The sequence below is a fragment of the Mus caroli genome, unplaced genomic scaffold (genome assembly GCF_978045245.1).
Source record: "Mus caroli unplaced genomic scaffold, Mus_caroli_1 scaffold_12, whole genome shotgun sequence".
NCBI lineage: Eukaryota > Metazoa > Chordata > Mammalia > Rodentia > Muridae > Mus > Mus caroli.
The window spans coordinates 13448502-13476057 of NW_028227267.1; the positions used below are offsets into that span (position 1 = coordinate 13448502).

Genomic DNA, 27556 nt, shown 5'->3' on the forward strand with positions numbered 1-27556 from the left:
AAAAAAAAAAGTAAATATGACAATGTGACACGGAACCAGAAGGGAATTAATGGGGAAGGGACCAAGAGAGGACAAAAAGAGAACATCTCCTTGCATGCGGAACTGAGACTTAAATGTATATACAAAGACAGGAAGCAGGGCAGCCTGGGTCGGGGAGGGGACAGAAGCCAAGCAAGTACCCAGGTGTGAGGTGCCTCAGTCAGACCCAGTCTGTGTGCTAATGTCTTTAATTGTTAATTAAAGAATAATAAGTTCTTATCCTCAATTAGGAGCGCGTGCAGAATGTCACAGACTGAACACTAAGTTTTAGCACTTTCTATTTCATTAAAAAGTGAATGAAACGGGATTTTTGCCAACTTAGAATTCTGACTCGAGGAGGAACATACCTAAGGGAGAAACTGAATATTCAGAATTACACCAGCAGCACAGTGGTTTACTATAACGGAGACTCTGTCCTGGGCAAATGTAAAACAAATCAAACAAGCTCATGAGAACCGGTGTCCAGGTCACAGGACTTGGGAGAGGGTGGCCCGGGAACTCTGAAACCTGCACAGAAGACAGACGCTCTTTTTTTTTTTTTTTTTTTTTTTGAGGCAGGGTTTCTCTGTGTAGCCCTGGCTGTCCTGGAACTCACTTTGTAGACCAGGCTGGCCTCGAACTCAGAAATCCGCCTGCCTCTGACTCCCGAGTGCTGGGATTAAAGACGTGCTTATGAAGAGTCATTTATTCCTGAGAAGGGCGGCTGATGTGCAGGCTAGTCCTTCACTGGCTGACTTGGGGGTTGTGATCAGCGTTGTCGGGCAGTCGCACACCCATGCTGTGTAACAGATTGGAAGCAGGTCCTGCCAGGCCCGCTTGGGAGCTGTAGGATTCCAGTATATTTGAAATCAGGTTCAGGTCTACATCCACTGCTTCAACAGCGCAATCTCCTGCACCAGAATCATCTTCATCTGAATTGTCATTTCCAGTGTGGGATGGAGGGTCCTTATTCTAGAAAGAAGAAGGGAGGGAGGGAGAACAACATGAGATGGTGATAGTAACCTTTAGGTCACATGTTGGTTATAGTAAGATGCATTAACTTAGTATTAATATATACTTGAAACCCAAATTAAAAATGAAACTTCCAATCCCTGGTGACACAAAGTCAAAATGCATCCTAATACTGTAATTTAATACATATATTAACACCCGGCTCCATCAGGCATGGTGGCACATGCCTGTAATCCCAGTACTGGGAGGTAGAAGCCACAGCTCAGTCACCCTTAGCTATACAAGGAGCTCAAGGACAATGTGGACCAATATCCTGTCTTAAAACAAAAGAAACTTAGCTCTAAAGATTGTGACACATTTCTGTTGCAAAAGAATTTCTACAAATTGAACACATATGTCCCTACTTTGAAAATAACCTGCATTAATATTAATAATTAATAAAAGACAAAAATCTAAATCTTCCAATGAAAAAAGTTGGATTCCCTCTTTGTTCCCTGAGCACAGTGTTGAGTGGTGTCTTAGCTGCCAAGCCCCAGCCTCCGACTTCACAGGCTGGGAAAGATCTGAAAAACTGCGTCTTTACCTAAAGACTTTCTATCTTTGTCATTCGAGCTGTGGTCCATGGACCAGCAGTCTGTCTTCCAACAGCTTAGCTCTTTGTCCATTTTGCTTAATAAAGGCCTTTATTATATCAAGATCCCTAGGCAATATTTACTCACAATTAAGCCTAATAAATAACCTCCATTGGGTTGAAAGCAGTTATAGTTCTACTGTGGTTTAGATGGTTACGCAAGGAGAGTTCATATTAGCCATGCGCGCTCACGGGGTTTAACTGTCATTTTGCACTGATTCTGTGACATGAGGGTTGCTGGTCAGTGAGATAATGACAGCAGATGGCTGAGCTGTTTCAAACTCTGATCCACAGCACTCCAGTGCCTGTGCTATTCCCATAATGCCTCTTGCTGGTAGACAGTGCTGGCAAACCACTGAGGTGAATATGTAAACAGGAGGGGAGTTCTAACTGGGCTCTTAACTGGAGGGATAGGAAACAAAATTGAAGGTATTTGGACATTTAAGCTAAAAAGAAAGGAATCACTATGTCAGATCGTATAAGGGCTTTTGAATATGAATCTTAATGATTCATTTTTAGTATTTTATGCTCTTTTACTATGCTTAACTCCCAAAGAATATTTTGTGTGTTTTGAAACAATTTAGTATTTAACATTAGATATAGGATTCTCAGTTATGGATAGCATTAAATATTCATTAATGATATATTTAGGGTATGAAAGGATATGAATTATGAAAGGATATGAATATAAAAGTTGAACAAATTTTTATATATATTGATTCTCAAAATATTCAGTATTATTAATGTTTTATGTATAAAATACATTTAAATAATAAAAAAGCTAAGAAAGTGTAAAACAAAGGAAAACTGAGATGACTGTGACTCACTTTCCTGCACACACTCAGAGACAGAGAGATTAAGAAGCACTTACCAATCGCTCCCTGGTGGTGAAGCTTCTGCCCATGCTGGTGTGTGCCAGTTCCTGGTCCATCTGGGCCATGTAGGACTTGAGACTGCCAAGAGCTCCTTTCAGAGACTCAGACTCCTGAGCCTCAAAGCCCACGTCATCATCACTGTCTACACTTTCCACGTCCTCCTCACCCGGGTCATCCTCAGAGTCTGACTCCTGAGGCTTTGCTCCTAGTCACCGAGACGCAGAAGAACCACTTGGTGAATTGTCCAAGCGCGGCTGTACCTCTCTAAAGGACTGGAATGTCACACCAGCGCCAAATGACTTAATCCAACTACTTTGTAAAAATCCTTTCCCAAGCAGGGCGTGGTGGCGCACGCCTTTGATCCCAGCACTCGGGAGGCAGAGGCAGGCAGATCTCTGAGTTCCAGGCCAGCCTGGTCTACAGAGTGAGTTCCAGGACAGCCAGAAACCCTGCCTCAAGAAAAATTAAAAAAAAAAAAACAAAAAAAAAAAAACAAAACTTTCCCAAAACAGTAATTCGGGGACAATTATAGAATGGAGAACAGGCTGAGCCAAGAGATTCAATTTTAGCTTTTCAATAAGAATTTGACTAATTAAAAGGGTTTTTTTCTTAAAAAAATGAAAAGCTGGGCTGTTGAGACAGCTCCGAAGGACAGGTGCTTTCAGTGCAACCTGGCAACCCAAAAGTGGAAGGAGAAAAATACTCCACAAAGCTGTCCTCTGATCTTTATAACCATGTTGTTACACATACACCTCCACACACGTAATACACACACACACTAACAACAACAACAATAAAACACCATTTCCTTTTTTATTTAAACAGTAGGCTAGGAGTATAACTCCATGGTAGAGAACCTGAGAAGCAGGTATGAGGGCCTGGGTTGCTCCAAAAAATAAAAAATACAAATAAAAGTCTAGGAGCTGGAGCGATGGCTCAGAGGTTAAGAGCACTGGCTGTCTTGCAGAGAACTTGGTTTTGGTTCCCAGTACCACATAGTGAATCACAAATGTCTGAAACTCCAGTTCTAGAGTATCCAACACCCCTTGTGGCCATCTCAGGACCAGGCACACACATTGTGTACATAAATATACACAGACAAAACACTCATACATAAAATAAATCTTTTAAAAATACAAATACACAATTAGAAAATTACATAAATATACATTGATGTCAACATTCAACTGCCCAGAGACTGTCCTGTTCACTGATTTCTCTGAGTCATCCTTCAAAGCTCGGCTGCTGCCCAATGTCAGATGGAGCAGCTACAGCTCTGTGTTCAGGCACATGCAAATACAGTTTTCTTTCAGTAAAAGATTTTTTTTTTTTTTTATTTCGAGACAGGGTTTCTCTGTTTAGTCCTGGCTGACCTGGAACTCACGTTGTAGACCAGGCTGGCCTCGAACTCAGAAATTCACCTGCCTCTGCCTCCCAAGTGCTGGGATTAAAGGCATGTGCCACCACGCCCAGCTTTCAGTAAAAGATTTATTTTCATTTGTGTGTGCATATGTGTATGCCCATGTGTACAGAAACATGCATGGGCCAGAAGAGGGTCTGGATTCCCTAAACCTGGAGTTATAGGAGGTTGTGAGCAGCCTAACTTGATTTCTCAGAACCAAACTCCAGTCCCTTGAAAGACCAGTACGCCAGCCCCATGGTGTTCTTTCCTAACCTAGATGTCCTCACAGTGAACTATGGTATGCTTTTCTATATACCATATCTTGTAGGCCTTCTTCTTGCAGAATACACAGGTGACTTTATACTTTATTATTTACCCATTTGTCTCTTGGTGGTCATTAGAGTTTGGGTACTACAAAAAAAAAGCACTGCAGTGACCATCAGTGACCATTTATCGTTCATAGAGCGAACCCCTGAAGTGAAATTGCTAAGTGAAAAATGATGGGCTTCCTAGAGTCCCAAACTGTCCTGTGAAACGACAACTTATACTTCTTCCTGCAGAGTTTGATGATAAAAAGAGCTGATTGTTAATTTTTTCAGTAAGGTAAGAGAAAAATCCAGCTTTTATTTTGCTTGCTTACTAGGAAGAGCTGACATTTTCAGACGTTTACTGTTACCCTCCAGTGTGCAGCCTAGTCATACCCTGTATTTTTGTTTTGTGTGTATACATGTGTGTATTTTTGTTTGTTTGTTTGTTTCTTGTTTTTTTGAGACAGGATTTCTCTGTATAGCTCTGGCTGTCCTGGAACTCACTCTGTAGACCAGGCTGGCTTTGAACTCAGAAATCCACCTGCCTCTGCCTCCCGAGTGCTGAGATTAAAGGTGAGCGCCACCGCGCCTGGCTAACATGTGTACATTTTGACACACAGCCTCTCTGCTTGACCTGAAGCTCAGCAGCAGGCTCCAGGGATCGGCCCATCTGTTTCTGTCCCTTCAGTCCTGGAACCAGAGGCCTATCCATCTGTGCCTGGCTTTTTACAAGCGGGCCAGGGATCTGTGCTCAGGCCTCACTCTCCCATGCAGCATGCACATCACTACCTGAGCATCTCCCCAGCCCTGTGCTGGTGGCTTCTCTCACTGATTTCTAAAACGCTGTCTGAAAAAAAAACAAAAAAACAAAAAAACCCAAAGATGTAATATGGAAGCCACACTAGAACCCTTTCAAAACAGCAAAGGTGCATGCCCGCAGTCAGCGAGCAGCTAGCAAGCCAAGCAAAGGTGCGTGCCCGCAGTCAGCGAGCAGCTAGCAAGCCAAGCACTAATCAGCAAAGGTGCGTGCCCGCAGTCAGCGAGCAGCGAGCAAGCCAAGCACTAATCAGCAAAGGTGCATGCCCGCAGTCAGCGAGCAGCTAGCAAGCCAAGCAAAGGTGCGTGCCCGCAGTCAGCGAGCAGCTAGCAAGCCAAGCAAAGGTGCGTGCCCGCAGTCAGCGAGCAGCTAGCAAGCCAAGCAAAGGTGCATGCCCGCAGTCAGCGAGCAGCTAGCAAGCCAAGCACTAATCAGCAAAGGTGCATGCCCGCAGTCAGCGAGCAGCTAGCAAGCCAAGCACTAAACAGCAAAGGTGCATGCCCGCAGTCAGCGAGCAGCTAGCAAGCCAAGCAAAGGTGCATGCCCGCAGTCAGCGAGCAGCTAGCAAGCCAAGCACTAATCAGCAAAGGTGCATGCCCGCAGTCAGCGAGCAGCTAGCAAGCCAAGCACTAAACAGCAAAGGTGCATGCCCGCAGTCAGCGAGCAGCTAGCAAGCCAAGCAAAGGTGCGTGCCCGCAGTCAGCGAGCAGCTAGCAAGCCAAGCACTAATCAGCAAAGGTGCATGCCCGCAGTCAGCGAGCAGCTAGCAAGCCAAGCACTAATCAGCAAAGGTGCATGCCCGCAGTCAGCGAGCAGCTAGCAAGCCAAGCAAAGGTGCGTGCCCGCAGTCAGCGAGCAGCTAGCAAGCCAAGCAAAGGTGCGTGCCCGCAGTCAGCGAGCAGCTAGCAAGCCAAGCAAAGGTGCGTGCCCGCAGTCAGCGAGCAGCTAGCAAGCCAAGCAAAGGTGCGTGCCCGCAGTCAGCGAGCAGCTAGCAAGCCAAGCAAAGGTGCATGCCCGCAGTCAGCGAGCAGCTAGCAAGCCAAGCAAAGGTGCGTGCCCGCAGTCAGCGAGCAGCGAGCAAGCCAAGCAAAGGTGCATGCCCGCAGTCAGCGAGCAGCTAGCAAGCCAAGCACTAATCAGGCTGCCTTGGTAGAGTGCTTCAACAGGGCAGGCCTTCACTGTTTAAAACAACCTGAATCCGGGCTGGTGAGATGGCTCAGTGGGTAAGAGCACCCGACTGCTCTTCCGAAGGTCCAGAGTTCGACTCCCAGCAACCACATGGTGGCTCACAACCATCCGTAACGAGATCTGGCGCCCTCTTCTGGAGTGTCTGAAGACAGCTACAGTGTACTTACATATAATAAATAAATAAATAAATCTTAAAAAAAAAAAAACAAAAACAAAAAAAAAAAAAAGCAAAAAAAACCAACCTGAATCCTTTAGGAGAACGTAGTATCTTGGCTCATAAATGTCCTAATGCCCCAGTCCTCTAGCAACAGTGACAGCCCTTCACAGTTCCAGCAACAGTGACAGCCCTTCACAGTTTCAGCAACAGTGACAGCCCTTCACAGTTCCAGCAACAGTGACAGCCCTTCACAGTTTCAAAGTAAAAGTAAACACCACACTGTAACTCACCCAAAATCTTATCAAAATAATTCAGAAAAGAATCTGCATCAAAAGTGATTGGAGCTTCCGAAGGGTCTCTGAAAGACGAAAGGGAAGAGGGCGTGACATTTCTCCTGACCACAGCTCTTTGAGGTATTTTTGAAGATGGTGCTATGCTTATAGAAAGTACCAGAAATATCCAAGAAAAGACAAATTTTAGTTTAAATAAATAGGAAAAATTCCTTGTGCTTATTAACCTTGAGTAAGAATAGAAATACAAAAACCTGGTGACAGAAAAGTAAAAAATGTACCTTTTACATACACTTAAGCTATGCATTTGGTGGCCTATCTGCTCTTTACTCCCTATGAGATACACAGTGAGAGAAACGAGTTATCTGAGATCATTAACATAACACTGTTTTGTTTTGTTTTTTGATATATGTGTACCCTGTCACTGTCTTCAGACACACCAGAAGAGGGCACTGGATCTCATTGCAGATGGTTGTGAGCTGCCAAGTGGTAGCTGGGAATTGAACTCAGGATCTCTGGAAAAGCAGTCAGTGCTCTTAACCCCTGAGCCATCTCTCCAGCCCCCGATTCTTTCTTTCTTAACAACAAATAATGAAGATAATCTTGTATCTTTTCTTACAGTCCAGGACCACCCACACTGACCAAGGCTCACTGGGCTGGGGAGGAGCTCCCCAGGATGCACTTGTTAGTGTGCACAGCCTCCAGGCCAGTGCCATTACCACCAAAAAGAACAGAACAGATATCTGCTGTTCCCGTAACAATCTGTCTACCCTTTTCCCTAGTGACCTGCCACAAACAGGCTCTGGGATTCCTCCCTCCTCTGATGGGCTCCTTAAATCCCCCTCTTTGTGTCTCAAGACTCCAAGCTGCTTGTATGGTAGGAGATCAGAAGCTTGAGTTTGTTGAGAGCTACATGCCATGAGTACAGATTCTGAATTAGAGTCTAAGGAAGTGGAGCACAGAGAGTAGTCAATAGAAACGGAGAAGCAGTAGAAGAAGAAGAGGAGGAGGAGGAGGAAGAGGAGGAGGAGGAGTTGTTTGGCATGGGAGCCCACAACTTTAATACAAGTACTGTAGATGCAGAGGCATGTTGATACTTACAATTTCAAGGCTAGCCTGGTCTATATAGTGAGTTCCAAGACAGCCAGGGCTATATAGAGTATAGAAAGACCTATCTAAAACAAAACAAAACAAAACAAAACAAACAAAAACCAAAGTAACTAACAAACAAGGTCTGGTGCTGGCTTTTAAATCCTTTGAGTTTTCTGCCTTGCTTCAGAAATTACAAAGGCTACTTGAAACCTCTCTCACCTCAGATAAGGAATAAGGAATATTGAAACAAGATGGAAGAAAGCTGAATGGACACGATACTTCCCACAGACAATGACTTCAACCTCTGGAACAACTAATTGGGCAGCTCTGCCGCTGTGCGCTCACCTGGGCAGCTCTGCCCCCTTGTGGCTGGACACTTTGGAGATGAAGGCCTTCATGCTGTCTGAGACCTGCGCTACATCATAGTTCTGCAGCTCCTCCTTCTGGGGACCCAGCTGGGATTCTTTTCTGCCCGCAGCATCTTGCAGTAGCTGGTCTAACTGGTCTGGTGAGAGGTCTAACCACTGGTCATCTGAGAAAGAAAGCATGCATGCTGTGTCACAGGAGAGGCCCTCCTGGGAAGGCGGCTCAGTTCCCACCTCCTGCCATGCTCCTGCCCTGCTCACCATCCTCCGGAGGAAGATCAGCTTCTTCTGTCTTGAGCTCGTCGACGTCAAATGGCTGTGTCTGTAACACGGTTAAGATCTCTTCGCCTGGGCTCATAGCAAGTGAACTATAAACAAATGGAAGACGTGAGCATTTCTTATGATGGTGTCATGACTCATTGTCCACACCGACGACGGAACCATCTCAGCCATTTAGATGAGGCAAACTCATTAACAGCTTCGTACTTTGAAAAAAAAAATCCCATGAGTAAATTATCACTACCCCATGTGTTGAAAGCATTACTGAACAAGAAAAAAAAATCATAATAAATGGAAAATCACAGGTGGACATGATAGTGTATGCTGTCACTGCAGCACTTGAAAGGCAGAGGCAGGAGGATCAGAACTTCCAAACCAGTCTCAGAAATACAGCAGGCTAGAAAAAGGAAAAAAAAAGTACTCATAGAAAAATGCAAAAGTAAAATTATCAGTGAGGGAATAAAAATACCCTTCATCTCCAGAAAGAAAGAAATCAAAATAATAGTGTTCCTCTGTGGTATAAATGTTTTCTTCTCAGGTCACTTTCTATTTGCACGAGAGTATCTAGTTATTTTCATAACAGCAGCAAAAGTCTGACTGACTGACGGCAGGCAAGATGCCCCTGGGATCCTGATGACCCGAGTCTGATCTCCAGAAACCACTGAGGACAACGTTCAAAGATTCACACACACACACACACACACACACACACACTATGGCATGCTCTTGTCTGCATTCATACATCTGCATTCATTCACCCATTACACGTACATACAATCATGATAAATAGTTGTTTATGATAAATATTTATTTCTTTCTTTTATGTATGTAAGTACACTGTTGTTCTATTCAGACACACCAGAAGACGGCACTGGATCCCATTACAGATGGTTGTGAGCTACCATGTGACTGCTGGGAAGAGCAGTCTGTGCTCTTAACAGCTGAGCCATCTCGCCAGCCCAATAAATAGGTTTTTAAAATATATTATTTAAAAAGAACTACCCAGCCACCAGCCTGTCCTACTGTGTGCTGGTCCTGGCTATAACTCACCTTTCTGGCCGGTGTATACAGAGCTGGAAGTAGTTCTCTGCCATTTCTAGTCTCTCCCGGTACTGCGCAGAGCCGTCCATCAGTCCCTTGAAAACACGGTACCGGGCATCAGAACAGTACTTATACACTATGTCAATAAACAGCACACCTACTAGTGACATTGACAACAGCAGCATGTGGCACTCAGGAACTCAGAGCTCCCAGGCCTCTCATCTGTTTTGTCATTGGTTTATATGTGTGGACTCCAATTTCTTCCAAGCAAGTAAGGTGCTAGGCTGGATGCAGTCTTAGGTTTTGTTTTGTTTGAGATGAGGTCTCATTATGTGGCCCTGGTGGCCTGGAGTCCCCTATGTAGAACAGATCGGCTTCAGAGACATAGAGGTCTGAATGCATTTGGTGGGATTATAGGCTATGCCTCAGCACTTAACATTTTACCTTTAATTATCTGGAGGATTTTCTATCAATTTATTTATTTACAGTTGACTAATTAGTAACTAACTTCTAAAACAAGACAGAAAGTTTGCCAAACAGAACCAAAAGCCACATAATCCCGCCATAGCTTCCCTTCTACACTGCTTTCACAGGAGTGCATACCTACTATTTTACTCTCTCTCTCTCTCTTTTTTTTTTTTTTTTTTTTTTTTTGGTTTTTCGAGACAGGGTTTCTCTGTGTATCCCTGGCTGTCCTGGAACTCACTTTGTAGACCAGGCTGGCCTCGAACTCAGATATCCGCCTGCCTCTTCCTCTCAAGTGCTGGGATTAAAGGCATGCGCCACCACCGCCCAGCTATTTTACTTTTTACCACACTCATACACACTCATACCACACTCTCCCATGCTTTTTCATACTGCCACACAATCGTTATAATCATAATATTGATTACAGGCTTTCAACACTTTGGCTGTTTCTCATAAAAGATCAGCTGAAATGAAGGTTCTGAGTAAAGTTCCCATGGTTTCTGAACACAGTCGCAAATGTTCTTTCTCTCTGCTACTAGGGTTCAATCCCTGAGTCTTGCATAGATCATGTAAGTGATCCATACTGGCCGACATTCTCAGCCCAATTTTATTATTGTGTTGAAAGTAGGTCTTGTAAGTGGCTTAGCTGGCCTAAAGACAGCTGCACAATCCGACGGATCTAGGATTTCCTTTCTAAACCTCTAGTTAGCTGCGACTGTGAGTGGCCTCGAATTTGGTTGTGTTTTAGTGTTCCATTAGCATATGCTAATTATATATAGTGATGGGTTTGATGACATTTTCAAACAGACATCTAATGCAGCGTGGTCATCCTTACCCTACCACACCCTCAAGTCATTTTCACTGAAAGCTGTCGATGGCAACCGTAGCAGCTGTGTAAACGAGCATTCACTTTAACCAACTTCATTACTGGGCTCCTATGCTTCTATCTGCCACCTGTGAGTGTTCTTGTTACTGTTGTTCGCTTTCGTTCTCTGAGACAAGGCTGGCCTGGAACTCATGAAGATGCCCAGGACTCTGAACTCCTGATCCCCCTGCCTCTACCTCCCATGTGCTAAGACTGGAGGCATGAGTCACCACCCTCAGCTTTGAAGATAAGGATGTTCTGAGAAATCTACTATTCATCTTTTTGTGATTTTTCTTTCTTCCTCCTTTTTGTTTTATCTTGTTTATTTGGGTTAGAATCTTGCTATGTCACTGCCTGGAACTTACAACGTAGACCAGGCTAGTCTTGACCTGGCAGTGATTCCCATGTCTCTGTCTCCTGAGTGCTGGAATTAGAGGCATGTGCCACCACACTGCCTTGTAGTTTTTTAATTGCTTGAGAATTTCATATGTGTACACGAGGTGTTGTATCCAGTCTACCCTCTCACGCGCCTTCAGTCCTCTCTTGTCTTTCTACCATTAGTATTTCCCACTTTCATATTTGCTTGTTTTTAAACCCACTGAGTCTACTTCATGCTAGCATGTGACAGTTATAGGGCCATATCCTTCAAGAAAGCCAGCTTTCCCTCTGCCGGCAGCCATCAACTGTCCTCAGTGAGGGTAGGACTTTGTGACCACTTCCCTCTGCCATGCTGGGGTTTGTCCAGCTTGATCTTGTGCAGGTCTGCATGCGGTCACAGCTGCTATGGGCTCAAGTGTGCAGCTGCCCCGCTTTGTTTGACAACACTGTTTTTCTGTGCTCTCCCATCTCCGTTCTTACAGTCTTGTGATGATCCCTGGGCCTTGGACTGTGGGAGGTGGCTGTCCCACTGTGGGAGGTGTCTGTCCCACTGTGGGAGGTGGCTGTCCCACTGTGGGAGGTGACTGTCCCACTGAGGGAGGTGACTGTCCCACTGAGGGAGGTGGCTGTCCCACTGAGGGAGGTGGCTGTCCACTGAGGGAGGTGGCTGTCCCACTGTGGGAGGTGGCTGTCCCACTGTGGGAGGTGACTGTCCCACTGAGGGAGGTGGCTGTCCCACTGAGGGAGGTGGCTGTCCCACTGTGGGAGGTGGCTGTCCCACTGTGGGAGGTGACTGTCCCACTGTGGGAGGTGACTGTCCCACTGAGGGAGGTGGCTGTCCCACTGAGGGAGGTGGCTGTCCCACTGAGGGAGGTGGCTGTCCCACTGAGGGAGGTGGCTGTCCCACTGAGGGAGGTGGCTGTCCCACTGAGGGAGGTGGCTGTCCCACTGAGGGAGGTGGCTGTCCCACTGAGGGAGGTGGCTGTCCCACTGAGGGAGGTGGCTGTCCCACTGTGGGAGGTGGCTGTCCCACTGAGGGAGGTGGCTGTCCCACTGAGGGAGGTGGCTGTCCCACTGAGGGAGGTGGCTGTCCCACTGAGGGAGGTGGCTGTCCCACTGTGGGAGGTGGCTGTCACTGAGGGAGGTGGCTGTCCCACTGTGGGAGGTGGCTGTCCCACGAGGGAGGTGGCTGTCCCACTGTGGGAGGTGGCTGTCCCACTGAGGGAGGAGGCTGTCCCACTGTGGGAGGTGGCTGTCCCACTGAGGGAGGTGGCTGTCCCACTGAGGGAGGTGGCTGTCCCACTGAGGGAGGTGGCTGTCCCACTGTGGGAGGTGGCTGTCCCACTGTGGGAGGTGGCTGTCCCACTGTGGGAGGTGGCTGTCCCACGAGGGAGGTGGCTGTCCCACGAGGGAGGTGGCTGTCCCACGAGGGAGGTGGCTGTCCCACGAGGGAGGTGGCTGTCCCACGAGGGAGGTGGCTGTCCCACTGTGGGAGGTGGCTGTCCCACTGAGGGAGGTGGCTGTCCCACTGAGGGAGGTGGCTGTCCCACGAGGGAGGTGGCTGTCCCACGAGGGAGGTGGCTGTCCCACGAGGGAGGTGGCTGTCCCACGAGGGAGGTGGCTGTCCCACTGAGGGAGGTGGCTGTCCCACTGAGGGAGGTGGCTGTCCCACTGAGGGAGGTGGCTGTCCCACTGAGGGAGGTGGCTGTCCCACTGAGGGAGGTGGCTGTCCCACTGTGGGAGGTGGCTGTCCCACTGTGGGAGGTGGCTGTCCCACTGAGGGAGGTGGCTGTCCCACTGAGGGAGGTGGCTGTCCCACTGAGGGAGGTGGCTGTCCCACTGAGGGAGGTGGCTGTCCCACTGTGGGAGGTGGCTGTCCCACTGAGGGAGGTGGCTGTCCCACTGAGGGAGGTGGCTGTCCCACTGAGGGATGAGCACCTCCACTCTCTCCTTCTCCCCCCTGCAGGCCACTTGTGGTTTGTAGCCTTTTTAAGATACCCTATCTTTGCTAATTTTCCTGTCTAGAGCTTCATGTTGCTTTTTCAATTTTTATAAGTTGCTCATCAGATACAAGTAATAAATTTTATCACTTGACAAACATAATTCTCTAATATTAGGCTGGGGCTGGCAAGATAGTTCATCAGGTAAGGCACTTGCTGCCAAGCCTGATGACCTAGTTGAACCTTGGGAGCCCACATGGGAAACTGACTCTCACAAGTTGTCCTCTGACCTCCACATACAGCACCATATACATGGCCCCTCAACTAAATAAATACATGCAATTTAAAGGATTTTTAAAAATAAAACTGGTATGGTGTCCTCTAAGCATTTGGGAGGCAGAAGCAGGAGGGTCTTTTTGAGTTTGAAGCCAAACTGGTCTACAGAGTAAACACCAGGACAGCCAGGATTACAGAAGAGACCTTGTCTCAAACAACAATAATAATTTAAAAATAATCCTCTAGTATCATAAATATCCAACGAATACTATCTTGTTACCTGCTTCCCATGCCTGAGTATCTATGAGGTGTCCTGCTATTGGAGCTTCTATAATTATATTTTACTTTTAAATAAGTCATAATTTTCTGTGAGTTGGAGATTTTAAAATTAAACAGTACAGAGACTGGGGAGATGGCGGTGGATAAAGGTCTTGCTGTGTAAACAGAAGGACCTGGGTTTGAATCCCCAGGTCCCACATAAAATAAACAAACAATACAGGCCTGATAGTACACACCTGGAAGCCCAGAGTGGGAAGGGAGAGCTGGTGGGGAGTCCTGGGTGCTCCCTGGGCAGCCAGTACAGCCAGCCATTTGGTAAGTTTAATGAAAGGAAGACACCCTCCACCCACATCTGGCCTCCATACATGAGAACACACATAACACACACACACACACACACACGAGAACACACATAACACACACACATACACACGAGACCACACATAACACACACACATACTCATGAGAATACACATCACACACACACACACGAGAACACACATAACACATACTCACTCACACACACACACTCATGAGAAGAAATAAGCACAAGTCTCACCTTAAAGTAATCATTCCTTTTCAGACTTTCAAGGAAGCTGGCCCAGAGCGGTGAAGCAGTCACAAGAGACTTCCTGGAGTCAGAAAAATGTGGGCTACATTTGGAGCACAAAATCTCAAATCCATGAGCCTAGATGAGACAGACAGAATTTTTATTATGTTACTGTGTTTTCTTTCTTTTTTTTTTTTTTTTTCTTCTCTACCATCTTAATTGCTTATCATTCAGCAACAATCTAGAACTAGGTGACTAGACATGAGGGAATGTGTGTTTTGGTTTTATGGTTTTTTTTTTCAGACAGGTCTCACTATGTGGTCCTGGGTGGCCTGGAACTCATAGATACCCACCTGCCTCTGCCCTCCAGTTGCTGGGATCAAGGTGTGTACCACCATACCCAGATTCACTTAGAACACTTTTTAAATTTTATGAAAAGTAGGAATTTATTTTTGAGCTGGAAAGCTGGTTCAGTGCTTGCCACTAAGCCTGACAACCCATGTTCAATCCCTGGTATCCATATGGAAGAAGAGGAGAACCAGCACCCCCAAATTGTCCTCTGCCCCTCATGTGCACCATGGCAGGCTCCCCAACCCTGCCATGCACACAAAATAAATAAAAATTATTTTTATTTATTGAAATATATATTGAAATAAAATGTGAAAATAAATTGAGCATATTCTCAGACACTGGAAAGAAGATAATTTCGTTTTAAGATCTTTAGTAAAAAATCGTAAGAATAATATGGCACAATTCAAACATTATTAGCAACGCCCAGCCTCTCCCCTCAGAAGTAAGCTGGGTGCTCAGGTAGAATTCCATGATGTTGCTCTACTCCACCCCTTTGTGACCCAAGAGGACTGCAAGCTAGTCTGCATGCTTCTGCATGCTGTGGAGAGAATTTCCCATCAGTACACATCAGTCTGTCCACTTCACTTCATGGACAGGCCACAATGCACCTATTTTCCCTCTGCAGGCTTGGTGTTTGTGACCTCAGTACTAAAAGGGATGCTCCCGAGTATACTTCTGTGTGTTTCTGCACCTGAAATACATTTTTAGAAAAGAGAATGATAAGGAAACTGGTCAGTGCAGGCAATTTCAGTGTGGATGGATATTGGCACACTGCTCCTCACAGGGACCGAATCAGCTCGCTCTTTCTTTTCTCTTCTTTTCTTTTCTTTTCTTTTTTCTTTCCTTTTCTTCTCTCTCTCTCCCTCCCTTCCTTCCTTTGCTTTCCCTTTCTTTCTTTCTTTCTTTCTTTCTTTCTTTCTTTCTTTCTTTCTTCCTTCCTTCCTTCCTTCCTTCCTTCCTTCCTTTCTTTCTCTCTCTCTTTCTTGTGGTTTTACAAGACAGGGTCTCACTATGTGCCCCTGGCCATCTGGGAACTCAGAGGTCCCTCCTTCCTCCTGGGTGCTAAGATTAATGAGGTGTACCACCATGCCTGGCATATTAAAGCATCCTTTTCCTTTATATATTCTTATAATTTCTTACCAACTCAGTATATGTTCTCGTACTTTTTATACTTGCCAATCTTGTGATGGAAACCACTATTTTGTAGCTTTAAATTATATTAATTTTTAAGAAAAGAAGTCAACATTTTTAAATTTTCAATTAAAATTCATTTGTACTTCTTTTTCTGTGAACAGCTTCTGAACAATTAGTTAGTATCGTTTTCTCTAGGAACTCCTAATATTCCTTCTCCAGGTTTTCTGGTATCTTTTGAGCTCATGACATTTTTCTTTTCCATGCAGAATTTCTCTTCTCCATTAGTGTTATGTTGTTCTTTGAGCCAGTTTTGCTGTCTGTTACCCAGCTGTGTTCTGACTCCTGGACTCTGACTAGGACCCCACATGTACATTGTGCTTAGCTAGAAAGCTTTACAAAATCAAATCAGTCAATCTTTTATTGATTCTGGTTGCAAGTCATGCCTAAAAAGGCCTTTCTTAGATGATGATTTTCCTTTGTTTTCTAATTTTATAGTTTCAGTTTTTATATTTAATCCAAGTGGAACTTATTTTGCTCTAAGCGTGACAGAACCAACTTTCATTCTCAGATGGTTTCACAGCTGCTGGGTCACTGAGGCTCCAATGAAATGATAAACTTTACTACGCTGTCACACAATCAGGACGTATTTCCAGAGTTCCTACGCTGTGTCAGTCATCATCGCATGAAACTGACAAGCAACTGAAACAGTGAGAGCAGCAGGACACTGCAGCTGCAGGGAAACAGTGAGAGCAGCAGGACACTGCTGCTCTTCATTGTCTCCATCACTAATGCTCAAGGGTGTCAGAGTGTGTGCACGCGTGCGCGTGTGTGTACATGTGATTGCAGGCACTCAGACAGGCCTGAAGCCTAGGAACGCCCTGGATCTGGAATTACAGGCTATTGTGAGCCACCTGGTGTAAATGCTGGCAATCAAAGGAGCCCTCTGCAAGAGCAGTGGGTACTTTTAGTGCCTAAGCCATTTCTCCAGGCTTTAAAGCTCTTCCACATTAGAGAAAGGAAGGAAGGTAAGAAAGTGGGGGAAGGAGGGAGAGAAGAAGAAAAAAGAAAGAAGTTAGGTAGTTTTCTTGTTCAACATTACCAACTTCATGCCCAGTTCATAGGCTCGGTACTGGGGATGTGATGGAGGTGGGAGCCCGTATCCACTCCGCCGGTCTGGCACAAACTTCTGTTGTACCAGCTGTGCATACAGACATTTCGTGAAAGTGACCTGGACATTGGGATACAAAATATGTGAGTCTTTTCCTGAAATTGAGTTTTGAATATCGTTTCATAGTTAACATAACAATCAGTCCACTCGTGGGCTTCAAGCTCACATATCCATAGGGGAAGCGCAGCGTGGGTGCAGCCCATCACTCCTGCTTGTTCTCATAAAGTGCTAGTGAGGTAAACATTCACATACTATGAAGGTTACCCTACTGCCCACTTTGAAGTTGGCACTAAACGAATTATCTTTAATTACATTATGGCAACTTAAGAGGGGTAGAAGATAATAATTAAGAGATGAAATGTTTTATTGCTAAGGAGGAAATAAATACAAAAGTAGGGAAATATAGTCCATATGTACTCAGCTACGAAGTGAGGGATTTCTTCACATCCCCTGCACTTGGTGTTTGGGTTTTTTAGAAAGGAAGAAGGAGCACTCACTTTTTCTTTTTCTCTTTCTTTTTTTTTTTTTTTTTTTTTGGTTTTTCGAGACAGGGTTTCTCTGTGTAGCCCTGGCTGTCCTGGAACTCACTGTGTAGACCAGGCTGGCCTCGAACTCAGAAATCTGCCTGCCTCTGCCTCCCAAGTGCTGGGATTAAAGGTGTGTGCCACCATGCCTGGCAAGCACTAACTTTTTAAGAGAACTAGTAAAAGTATAAGAAAAACTAAATGACCAAGAAAGATATCTCACCGAGGCCATTATTCGTGTTTCAGGCAAAAATGTCTTGAAGACTCGACAGGCTCTTAGGTCAATGGGGTCCCGTAGGTAGAAGGCCTGGACAGCTGCTGACAGCAGCCTGGGCCGTTGCTTGAGCACCGCCACAATGCCAGCTGGAAGGAAGCAGTGTGCTCGATGGAGGGATGCTTCGATCCTTTCTGGGTACCTGTGACAAGTAGCAATTGCTTTTATGTTATATGTTTTTTTATATATTTATCTTTTTTGTAAATATCAGGATTTTTTTTCAGGGTCTTACTAGGTACTTATGGCTGGCCAGGAACAGTAAAGTGCAGATGAGCACTGGCCTAGGCTGAAGGAATTCTGTGTGCAAATAAAAGCCTGTGCTGCACTGAACCAAAACGCTCCTCAGCAAGAGTCTCCGTGCTCCCTGTCTTACCCACTGATGCGCCTGTCCACAGCGGCTTGTACAGATTCTGAAGCCAAAACAGCTTCTGGATGTGCTGAGATTATACTCAAAGCTTGCTGGATTGTTGGTGGTGTCATGGGTAACCACGACATCCTTTCAGATTTCCTTGGCACAGGAATAATGCACAGCTCCCCATGATGGAAAAACACCTGCAAAAGGGCAACCTTCGTTTCTTCACGGTCTCCAGGACGCCTGGGCACGCAGGAAATGACGCAGCAAATTTCATCTCTGTGTTCTCTAAGCCGGGTGTACTTACCCTATTGGCACTGTTATCAGGATCCAACCACTTAGGGAGAAAGTCGGCCGCTTCTATTAACAGGAACTCACCATCATTGTCTTCAATCCTAGTAAAACAGAAGATCCATTTTCACATTCACAGACCATGAACAGCTTTAATCAAATACATTTTCCCCTTCTTTTCAGAAAAATCTTAAGTATATACTATGTACAGATTGCCAAAAAAAAAAAAAAGCAAAGTTTAACATATAGTCAAGTAGGGCTGGTAAATGGCTCAATACTTAAGAGCATGTTCTGCTCTTGCACAGGACCCAGGCTTAGCTCACAGCCCCATATCAGGCAGCTCACAAAGGCCTATAAATCTAGCTTCATGACATTTCATAATCCGGCTCCCACTCACAAGTATAACCTCTACATACACACACACACACACACACACACCTAAAAACAATAAAAATAAATCTTAAAGCATACAGGAAAGGCCTAGAGAGACGGCTCAGCAGTTAAGAGCACTGCTTTGCCAGAGGCCCTGAGTTCAATTCCCAGCACTATAATGGGATCTGATGCCCTCTTCTGGAGTGTCTGAAGACAGCTACAGTGTACTCACATACATAAAATAAATAAAATTTTTAAAAGCCTATATGAAACCATAAGATTGTAAGGAGATTAAGAGATACTAATGAGAAAATCAAAGTTCTATGTTAGACAGAAATATGGAAAGACATAGGTACTAAAAGGCTTGGGGGGGGGGCACTACTTATGAGTGAAACTAGGAAGACCTTTATGTACAAAGCATTACTTGAATCCACAAAGATTATTTTTTTGTCTCATCTATTTTTAATTTTTGAGTAACAATGTCACATGGCTAAATTTTATTTGGATGTATAAAGTTAGAGTGGGAAGCTGGAGAAGGCACCTGCTGCACAGGCACAGCAACCTGTAGCTGATCCCAGGAACCCACAAAAGGATGGAAGGAAGAAACTCCACAGGGTTATGCTGGGGACCCACACCTGCACTGTGTACTCAGGGCTCCTCCCCCCGAGATCCTGCACACGCACGCAAACACACCCAGCAATACTAGTATTCCGTATTTTAAACTAGTTTTATTATGTATATTTTGCCTGTAAGTATGTATGTGCATCATGTGTGTGCAGTGTCCACAGAGGCCAGAAGAGGGCGCTGGGCCCCTGAGAACTAGAGGTACAGAATTGTGTTATTTGGGGGTGGTGACTCATACAGAACAAGACTTAAAAAGCAATCCTACCACGAGAACCCATGAGTGAGCATGTGCTATACTTCACAGACAAAATTTTTTTAAAAAGAAAAAAAAAAGGTATTTTACAGTGGGAGTAGCAAAATAGTTAGAACTTTCCTTTAGAAAGGTCAATCTGGTAGGAACATAAAACAAGTATTTCTGTTTTTTGTTTTTTTTTTTTAATTTAAACACAAAAAAATGGAAGGTAATGCATATGTCAATAGGCTCAATTTAGCCATTCTATGATGTATATATATTTCAAAACACACATTACAAAGTAAGTGTATATAATCTTTTGTTTGTCAATCAAGCACAAATGTAAAGTTTAGAAAATAAAAATAAAAACTGCAGTCCTTGCTATCTGAAGGATTAAGGGGGAATACAGCTTAATCCCAGGGGCTCCAACCAGCCTGAGCAACACAGCAAGAAGCAAGATGTCATCTCACAAAAAGAAAAGAAAAGAAAAGGTAAAGGTAGCGAATCATCTACAGTCGGAACTCCTCAAGGGTCAAATGGCACAGCTGGGTGCTCACTTCCCACCCATCTTTCTGCTGGGCCCTGACAGTGCACGCCTCTAATCACAGCACTTGGTGTGCAACAGAGTTGGCAGGACACAGGTGAACAGGGGGTGATGTAACTTCAAGGTTGTTGAAGTTAGAGGACACAGGGTACACAAGGTGCATTTTCCAATTTAGTGCCCTCTGCTGGCACCGGTAGGTAACGAACGACAGAGAACTAGCTGCTTTTTAGAACAGATTTATAACATAGCACCTGTTTAGCTTCCCATACTGACTTCTCTTAAATTTCTGTGTATGACTCCTTAAAAATTGTATCATTGGCCAGGTGTGGCGGTACACACCTTTAAGGACAGCACTTGGGAGGCGGATCTCTATGAGTTTGAGGCCAGCCTGGACTACAAAGCAAGGACAGTCAGAGCTATTACACAAAGAAACCCTGTCTCGAAAAACAAACAAACAAAAACAAAACAAAAAACAAAAAGAAGAGGAGGAAGAGGAAAAAGAAGAGGAAGAAGGGAGGAGGGGAAAAGAAGAAAAGGAAGAAGAGAAGGAGGAGGAAAAGAAAAACCATAAGTCAATAAGAGATAAAATATTATAGAAGTCTGTGAAACACATATTACTGAGATTACACTATTACACTGTCAGGCCAAGTGTGCAGATCACTTGGACTGGCTGTACATGGACTCAGGGTAAGAATGTTATACACAGAGATTCTTGGTTTTTTTTTTTTTTTAATCCTTACAATCCAGTAACTCAGAACAGAGTAAATATACAGAAAAGATTAAAAATGAAGATCTAGATGTGGTGAAAGAGGAACCAGAAGAGAAAAATGAGAAGGGCATGGCTTTCAGGGGTTGTGGCTTTCAGGGAGGCTGACAGGAGGTGAAGCTTCAGGCTGAAATGAAACGTGTCACAGTGGAATCCACTGAAGCCATTAGTGGATGAGCTTTCCCGCCAACTAGGAAATGCCAGTGTAATAATCCTTCAGATGGGTAACTAGAGTAACTATGTCCTTAAAAAGGTGTCCATCTTGCTGACATCAAGGAGACTCAATAGGTGTCTGTGTGTGTGTGTACACATACATACATAGATGTACACACACACACTCACACACAGAGATTCCTGGCTGGCCTGGAACTTGATATGTAGACCAGACTAGCCTTGAACTAGCAGAGATCCAACTACCTTTGCCCATTAAGTGCCAGGATTAAAGATGTACACCACCAAGTTAGAACTTTTTTTCATACACATTAAAAGTTCATGAGCATTGTGGACTGGGGGCAGGTAGGGATAGGAACAGGAGGGATCAAGTCGGGGGTGGAGGGAGAGACTACCGGGGGAGACAACTGCAATTGAGGGGCATTTCAGTGGTGAGGTAGAAACCTAGTGCACTAGAATCTGTCTGGAATTTACAAAGGTGATGCTGTGAAGACTCTTCGTAGTTGGAGATATGGAACCATCTTCTGTAACCAGGCAAGGCTTCTAGTGAAGGGGCTGGGGCATCAATTCAGCCACAAAACCTTCAAAGTATAGTTTGTTCTGCTACAAAATGTGCCGGGGTAAAGGTAGTGCAGAACTTGTAGAAGCAGTCAACCAATAACTGGCCCAACCTGAGACCTACCCCACAAGAGGTAGCCCACACCTGACATTGCCTGGAGGGCCAGGAATCAGAGACTGGATAGCCCAGAGATCTAGGATAAAACCAAATATGAATAGCCATTTTAAAAAGGCAATAAAATGATTTGTAATGATATTCTGCTATACTCATAGACCGTAACCTAGCCCAGTCATCATCAGAGAGGCTTCACCTAGCACAGATGGGAGCAGATGCCCAGACCCACAGAAGAGCATTAGGCAGAGCTTGGAGGAGAAAGGATTATAGAAGCCAGACGGGTTGAGGAGCACAAGAGAACTCACACAGTTAACTAACCAGAACTCATAGGATTCACAGAGACTGAACCAACAGCCAAGGAGCCTGTGTGATCTGACCTGAGTCCTCTGCATCTATGTTATGGTTGTATAGCTTGGTGTTCTTGGGGGACTCCCAACAGTGGGAGTGGGGGCTGTCTCTGACTCTTTTGCCTGCTCTTAGGACCCTTTTCCTCTTACTGGGTTGCCTCATCCAGCCTTGATATGAGGGGGAGGGGGCATGCCTATTCTTATTTTAACTTGTTATGCCATGTTTGGTTGATATGCCAGGGAGGGCTGATCTTTTCTGAAAGGAAATGGAAGAGGAGTGACCTAGGAAAGAGAAGTGGAGGTTTAGAGGAAGAGGGACTGGGAGGAGAGGAGAGAGGGGAAACTACAGCTGGGTATAGTACCTGAGAAAAATGAAATAAGATTTGGCTATGCAAAAAAGAAGGAGGAGAAGGAGGAGGAGGAATTGTTGTTCATGATGAACCGGGTGTGGTAGCACATGCCTTTAATTCCAGCATACAGGAGGCAGAGGCAGATGGATCTCTCAGTTTGAGGACAACCTGGACAAGTAAGTTCCAGGACAAGACATCCAGGATACACAGAGATGCCTGTCTTGAGAAGACAAACAAACACGGAGTTCACAATGGTAACTTGGGAGGCCACTAGTGCTGCACCACCTTTTATGCTGTTTCACATTTTTATTTACCACAAGTATCTGTTCTCTTATGATTAGAGCTTACTGTTTCTTTAAAGCAGGGTCTTCATGACATGTCAGGCTGCCTTAAAACCCTCAATCCTCCTCCCTCTTTCTCCTAAACACTGAAACCATGCACGTCCATGATGCCAAGCAATAATGAGAATTCAAAAACAGCAAAAGCTAAGCTAAGAAGGTTTAGCTTGAAGTGTTTGAGGAACTGAACTCTCAGTGTCTTTCCTAGAAAACCAAGTCACGAAAGAATAGAAAGAAAACAGTCAGCTTTTCAATCTGCCCCAAATTTGAACAATTTCTGCCAGAGCTCAGACAAAAATTACTAAAAGAAAACAAATATAATCACTTATGCTTTAAAATGAGAATCCCTTTAGAATAATTAAAATAATGACAATACCTTGCCACTAACTCTGGAAATTCCTTTGTAATCTGCTTTATTACATAAACAATAAACCATTCATCCTCAATGTTATCTCCAAACTTTGTCATGCCGTACATATGAGCAGGAACACCTCCTATAAACAAGAGAGAAGTGACTGTGAGCCAGGCAAGTGTGGCCCTGCAAGGAAAAACATACATAAGCATTTGTTTACTAGCCACGGGCTAAATTGCAAGGATTATTCTGGGAGCTGGGGTTGCAATTCTGAGCAAGATATGAGGAGTTTGGGTCTCAAAAAAGGAACAGAAAGCCAAACCATCTTTAAAAACCCACTAACAGTTGTGTGAACATAAAGGAGGCTCCTGCTTCATTTTGTATGGTAATAACAGCTGAAGAACAATCAGAGATGGACTTTCCAGAAAGAAGAGCATGGCCAGAGGCACGGAGTTACAGGAGATAAGGGAGTGTCACGGGATATAAGGACTCTGTTTTGGTGGAATAGAACATCTCAAATAGGTGCACCATCCCTAAGTAGACAGATGCTAAACATCACACTCTTTAACAACCAAGAGTCAAAAAGGAAATCACAGGAGAAGTGAAAAAATATCTTGGAAAAAATGAAAGTATTATATATGAAAATTCATATCTAGTTTAGCAAAAATCATTAAAGTGACAGTTTACAGTTATGTAAGATCTCAAACCAGCACTCCCACTTTAGGAAAGAAGAAAAACATCAAACAAAGCATAAACCTAGCAGGAGAAACAAGACAATCACAGCAGAGATAAATGAAACAAACTGAGGGTTGTTTGTTTTTTTAAATGGGAGAAGAGGTCAGTAAAACTACACTAAGAAGAGACAACTAAATTCAGATGTGAAAGAGGAGGCATTATACTCTCTCTGTAGAGTATAAGAGGTTACAAGGGAATCTATGAATGTCTTATTCCAAGAAATTGGGAAAGCTATAAGAAATGAAATTAATAAACCCCTAATTAAGGTCTTGATGCAATCAAGAAGAAGTAGAAAGGATTATCAGACTTATAACTATGATGGATATTGGCTCAGCAATCAAAAGCCTCTATCTAACAGCTGAGCATAGTGGCATACACCTGTAATCCTAGCACTGGGGAGGCTGAGGCAGGAGGATCATGAGTTTGAGGGCAGGCTGAGTTACAGCAGAGCCAAGTGATCTCTCTGAAACCATAAGCAAATAAGTCCTTAAGTTGATTTTTCTCAGGTATTTTTTTTTAATCACAACACTGAAAAGCTGACTAACCAGATTCAACCACACATTGAAAGGGGTTATAATACCACAGTCGAGTGGGGTTTGTTCCCATACGACAAAAATGGTTCAACATACAAAGTCAACCAATGTCTCAGTGGCTGCTCTCCCAGAGGATCTGGGTGCAATTTCCAGCACCCACATGGTGGCTCACAAACACTGGCGACCCCAGTTGCAAGGGATCCATCGTCCTCCTCTGTCTGAGGGCACTGTGTGAATGTCCTGCACTGACATACGTATGTGCAAACACCCAAGCACATAAAATAAACAAAAAGTTAAGGAGTCAATTGATGTAATGTACCGCGTGAAGCTCAGACAAATGCACTCCCAGGCACCACAGCAACCATGGCAAAAACCAAGCCAAAGAAACAGAACCAAAAGATGCGAGAGGAACAACCTCTCAACTTAGCTGCTTCACCAAATCCCCTATCTCTCCAGTTAGAGGAGCTCAGAGCAGAGTACGATTTTCATTTGCATTATATATCAGACTTCAACTGAAACCTCCTCCCCGCAGCCACAGGAAGCGGCACAGTCTAATCTGTGCGGTACCAAGGTACCTGCCAATGGTGGTGGAGCTCAGGGAAGTTCAGAAGCTGTAGTCTCCCACACTGAGACCAAGCCCCTAGTATCTGAAGGTGCTGACACTAGGTCCTCCTGCTCTGTTCCTCACGGCACATAGCAAAGCAAGGACTGTAAATTTGAAATACTAATTATCTTGGGTAACAGTCAGCAATGCCATCACATAGTGGAAAATTCAGGGTAAGCCTGGCTTTCTAAAAGATAATACGTTGTTTTTGTTTGGAAACTGGCTCTCACTCTGTGCCCCAGGCTGGCCTCAAACTGGTGATTCTCCTGCCTTAGGCCCAGAGTGCTAAGATGACAGGTGTGTGCCACCATACCTGTCTAACGGGCTCGTTTTATATGTGGCACATTAATTTGCTCATCTCCCTGTCAATAAACATTGCCTGTATCTAGAAAACAAAATTAGGGTTGGGGAAGTAGCTCAGTGACAGACCAGTTGCTTAGCAACGCACAAGGCCCCAGGTTCAATGCCCAGTGATGGAAAAAGTTCAGTGACAGTATTACCACAGGAGAAACCGAGCGGCTGCTAGCCAAATATAACACATTAGCACTGAAGCATGAACAGGAATGGCGGGATCCAAAGATACAAGGCTCCCGATCCTCAACAGACCCTCTGAGTCACTGAGTAAATACAGCCTGGCTGCGCTCATTCATTTTCATAATGTCAGAAGACATGACAGAACAGATGACTGTATTTTGCTAGAGTTGGACGTAAGCACTGGTGACAGCAGTAAAGGACACCGGAAATGCTTCTGGGTGGCAACGGACAGTAACAAAACCCATTTAGTTGTTTTTATTGGCCAGATAAAGTCACTCTTTGATTCTCAGCAAAACAACTACAGGAAACAAAGCAACCTCCCACAGGCATCATCGAGATAAGTCCTGCACAGTGAAAAAGAACTGTGACTAAGTCACAAGCCTGGACCTCTGCAGCACCAGCACTCACACTAAGGCACAGTGAGTGAGTCCATACCACAGTCACAGTCCCCGCACTCCTAGCCATAAAGATATTCTATAGAGTTAAAGTTAGGGGCTTGGCTATATGTGGGCAGGCGTCAGTGGTTTTTAAAGTTATGGAACAAGTCTCTCAGAAGGAAGGCTCACTTTACCTTTTGCAGGCTTGTATTTGAGATTGAAAGGCTGATTCTGCCAGATATAAGGGACCAGTATGGGTGCGAACTGGGTCATTATCCGTTCAATGTACTCCTGAAGAATCTCTCTGTGCTCTTCGGTGCCTCTGGCTTTATCTGGTATCAGGAAGAGATGGTACTCCACAGCATCCTCTACCATTGCGAGCTTTCCACTGCCCTCCATTCTTCTTTAAAAATGGCCATCAAAGTTCCAGGGACATAAGCCACACAAAAGGAGAAATAACTTCATTCTCAGAATTCTTCTAGGTGACTACATTATTTCCCCCAAATTTGATACGCACCTACCATCATGGTTCCGGTCTTTACCAGACACCACTTGATTTATCCTCTGAATAACATTTAGACTTAAAACTATCTTCCTTAAATTTAAATTATGTGAACTGGAAACCTTGATATTATGGAGTAAATGAAAGTCCAACAACTCACTTCCCAAACCAAAGAAGTGAGGATAGAAGTTAAAAATAGCCAGGTGCAATGAGTGTGCCTACGGTCTCAGCTGAGAGATTGCGGCAAAAGGATCACCTGGGTCCAGGATTTTGAGGCTAGCCTAGGTAACATAAGACGACCATTTCTCACAAATAAATGTTTGCCCTTCAGCCGGCAGCAGTGTATGTAACACAGTTTGAAAACATTCCATTACTATCCATTATTCTCTCACACCTTCCAACTGTGCTTCAGTCAGTGGCATACTTTGGGCACTTTACTTTCTTGAGCTTTCTACTTAATCGTGAAATGAAGTGTTAGTCGGCCGTCTCTAAAACACCTTCCTTTAAAATTGTGTTACTAGGTGCGTTAAAAAGCAATGCCCCTTGCTCTACAGGGCTTCTATAGAAGATATAAAACTGCAAAACTGCCAACACTTGCGTGTCAGAGTTTAGTCCTAAAATAATTCGCCATGGTTCCGGATGCCCACCTAACGCAGCAATTTAATTCCTAAGCTGACTTGGCTTTGCAATGAACCAATAAGAAACCTGCACCTTTTTTTTTTTTTTTTTTAACCACTGTAAATTAGAATCGTGCTGCTTCTCAACCTGGCGGATCAGGGAAAAACTCTACCCACCCTCACCCTAAATCCAAGCAGGGCTCTTTATGTAGAATTTACAGAGTCAGAATTGGACTTGAGATCATGGGAATTAATGACAAATGACATACCCGAGAGCACAGAAGAGGAGCCACCAGGAGCACTGTCCTGGTGCGGTATAGAGCTCCTTCACCAAACTAGACGCTCTTCTTCCTCCTGACAAAAGTAAAACGATCCCTTTCAATAGCTCTCTCGTGCGCCTCTGCTCTGGCACCTTTCCTTGGCTGCCTCTTCCAGCAGGACACTTGGTCAGAGGCGACCACCAACTGCCCAATCCCGGCCCATGCTGGGTCCTCGCGTTCGCTTGGGCCCTGATCCACGCCTGAACGCCTGCAAGTCGTGAGGCCCCGGAACCCTGAGTATAGTCACTAGTGCGCATCGGAGCCAATTTCCGAAAGATGC

General features: G+C 44.7%; 1 protein-coding gene across 2 annotated transcripts; it reads right to left on the minus strand.

The window, feature by feature from the left end:
* Positions 1-304: 304 nt before the first annotated feature.
* On the minus strand, positions 305-27508 carry Ecd (ecdysoneless cell cycle regulator). 2 transcript variants are annotated; one of them, XM_085828390.1, is made up of 14 exons: positions 27226-27508; positions 26032-26237; positions 23079-23196; positions 18302-18389; positions 18016-18194; positions 17592-17784; positions 16776-16904; positions 14201-14329; positions 9445-9530; positions 8377-8483; positions 8096-8282; positions 6659-6726; positions 2493-2701; positions 305-990 (listed from the first exon to the last, which is right to left on the minus strand). In XM_085828390.1, exons 2-14 carry the CDS (start codon positions 26234-26236, stop codon positions 763-765), a joined length of 1926 nt encoding a protein of 641 aa, XP_085684516.1. In that variant the 5' UTR covers position 26237; positions 27226-27508; the 3' UTR covers positions 305-762. The 2 variants fall into 2 exon arrangements, with proteins under 2 accessions (XP_085684516.1, XP_021038236.1); XM_021182577.3 differs by having other exon boundaries at positions 26032-26240.
* Positions 27509-27556: the final 48 nt, after the last annotated feature.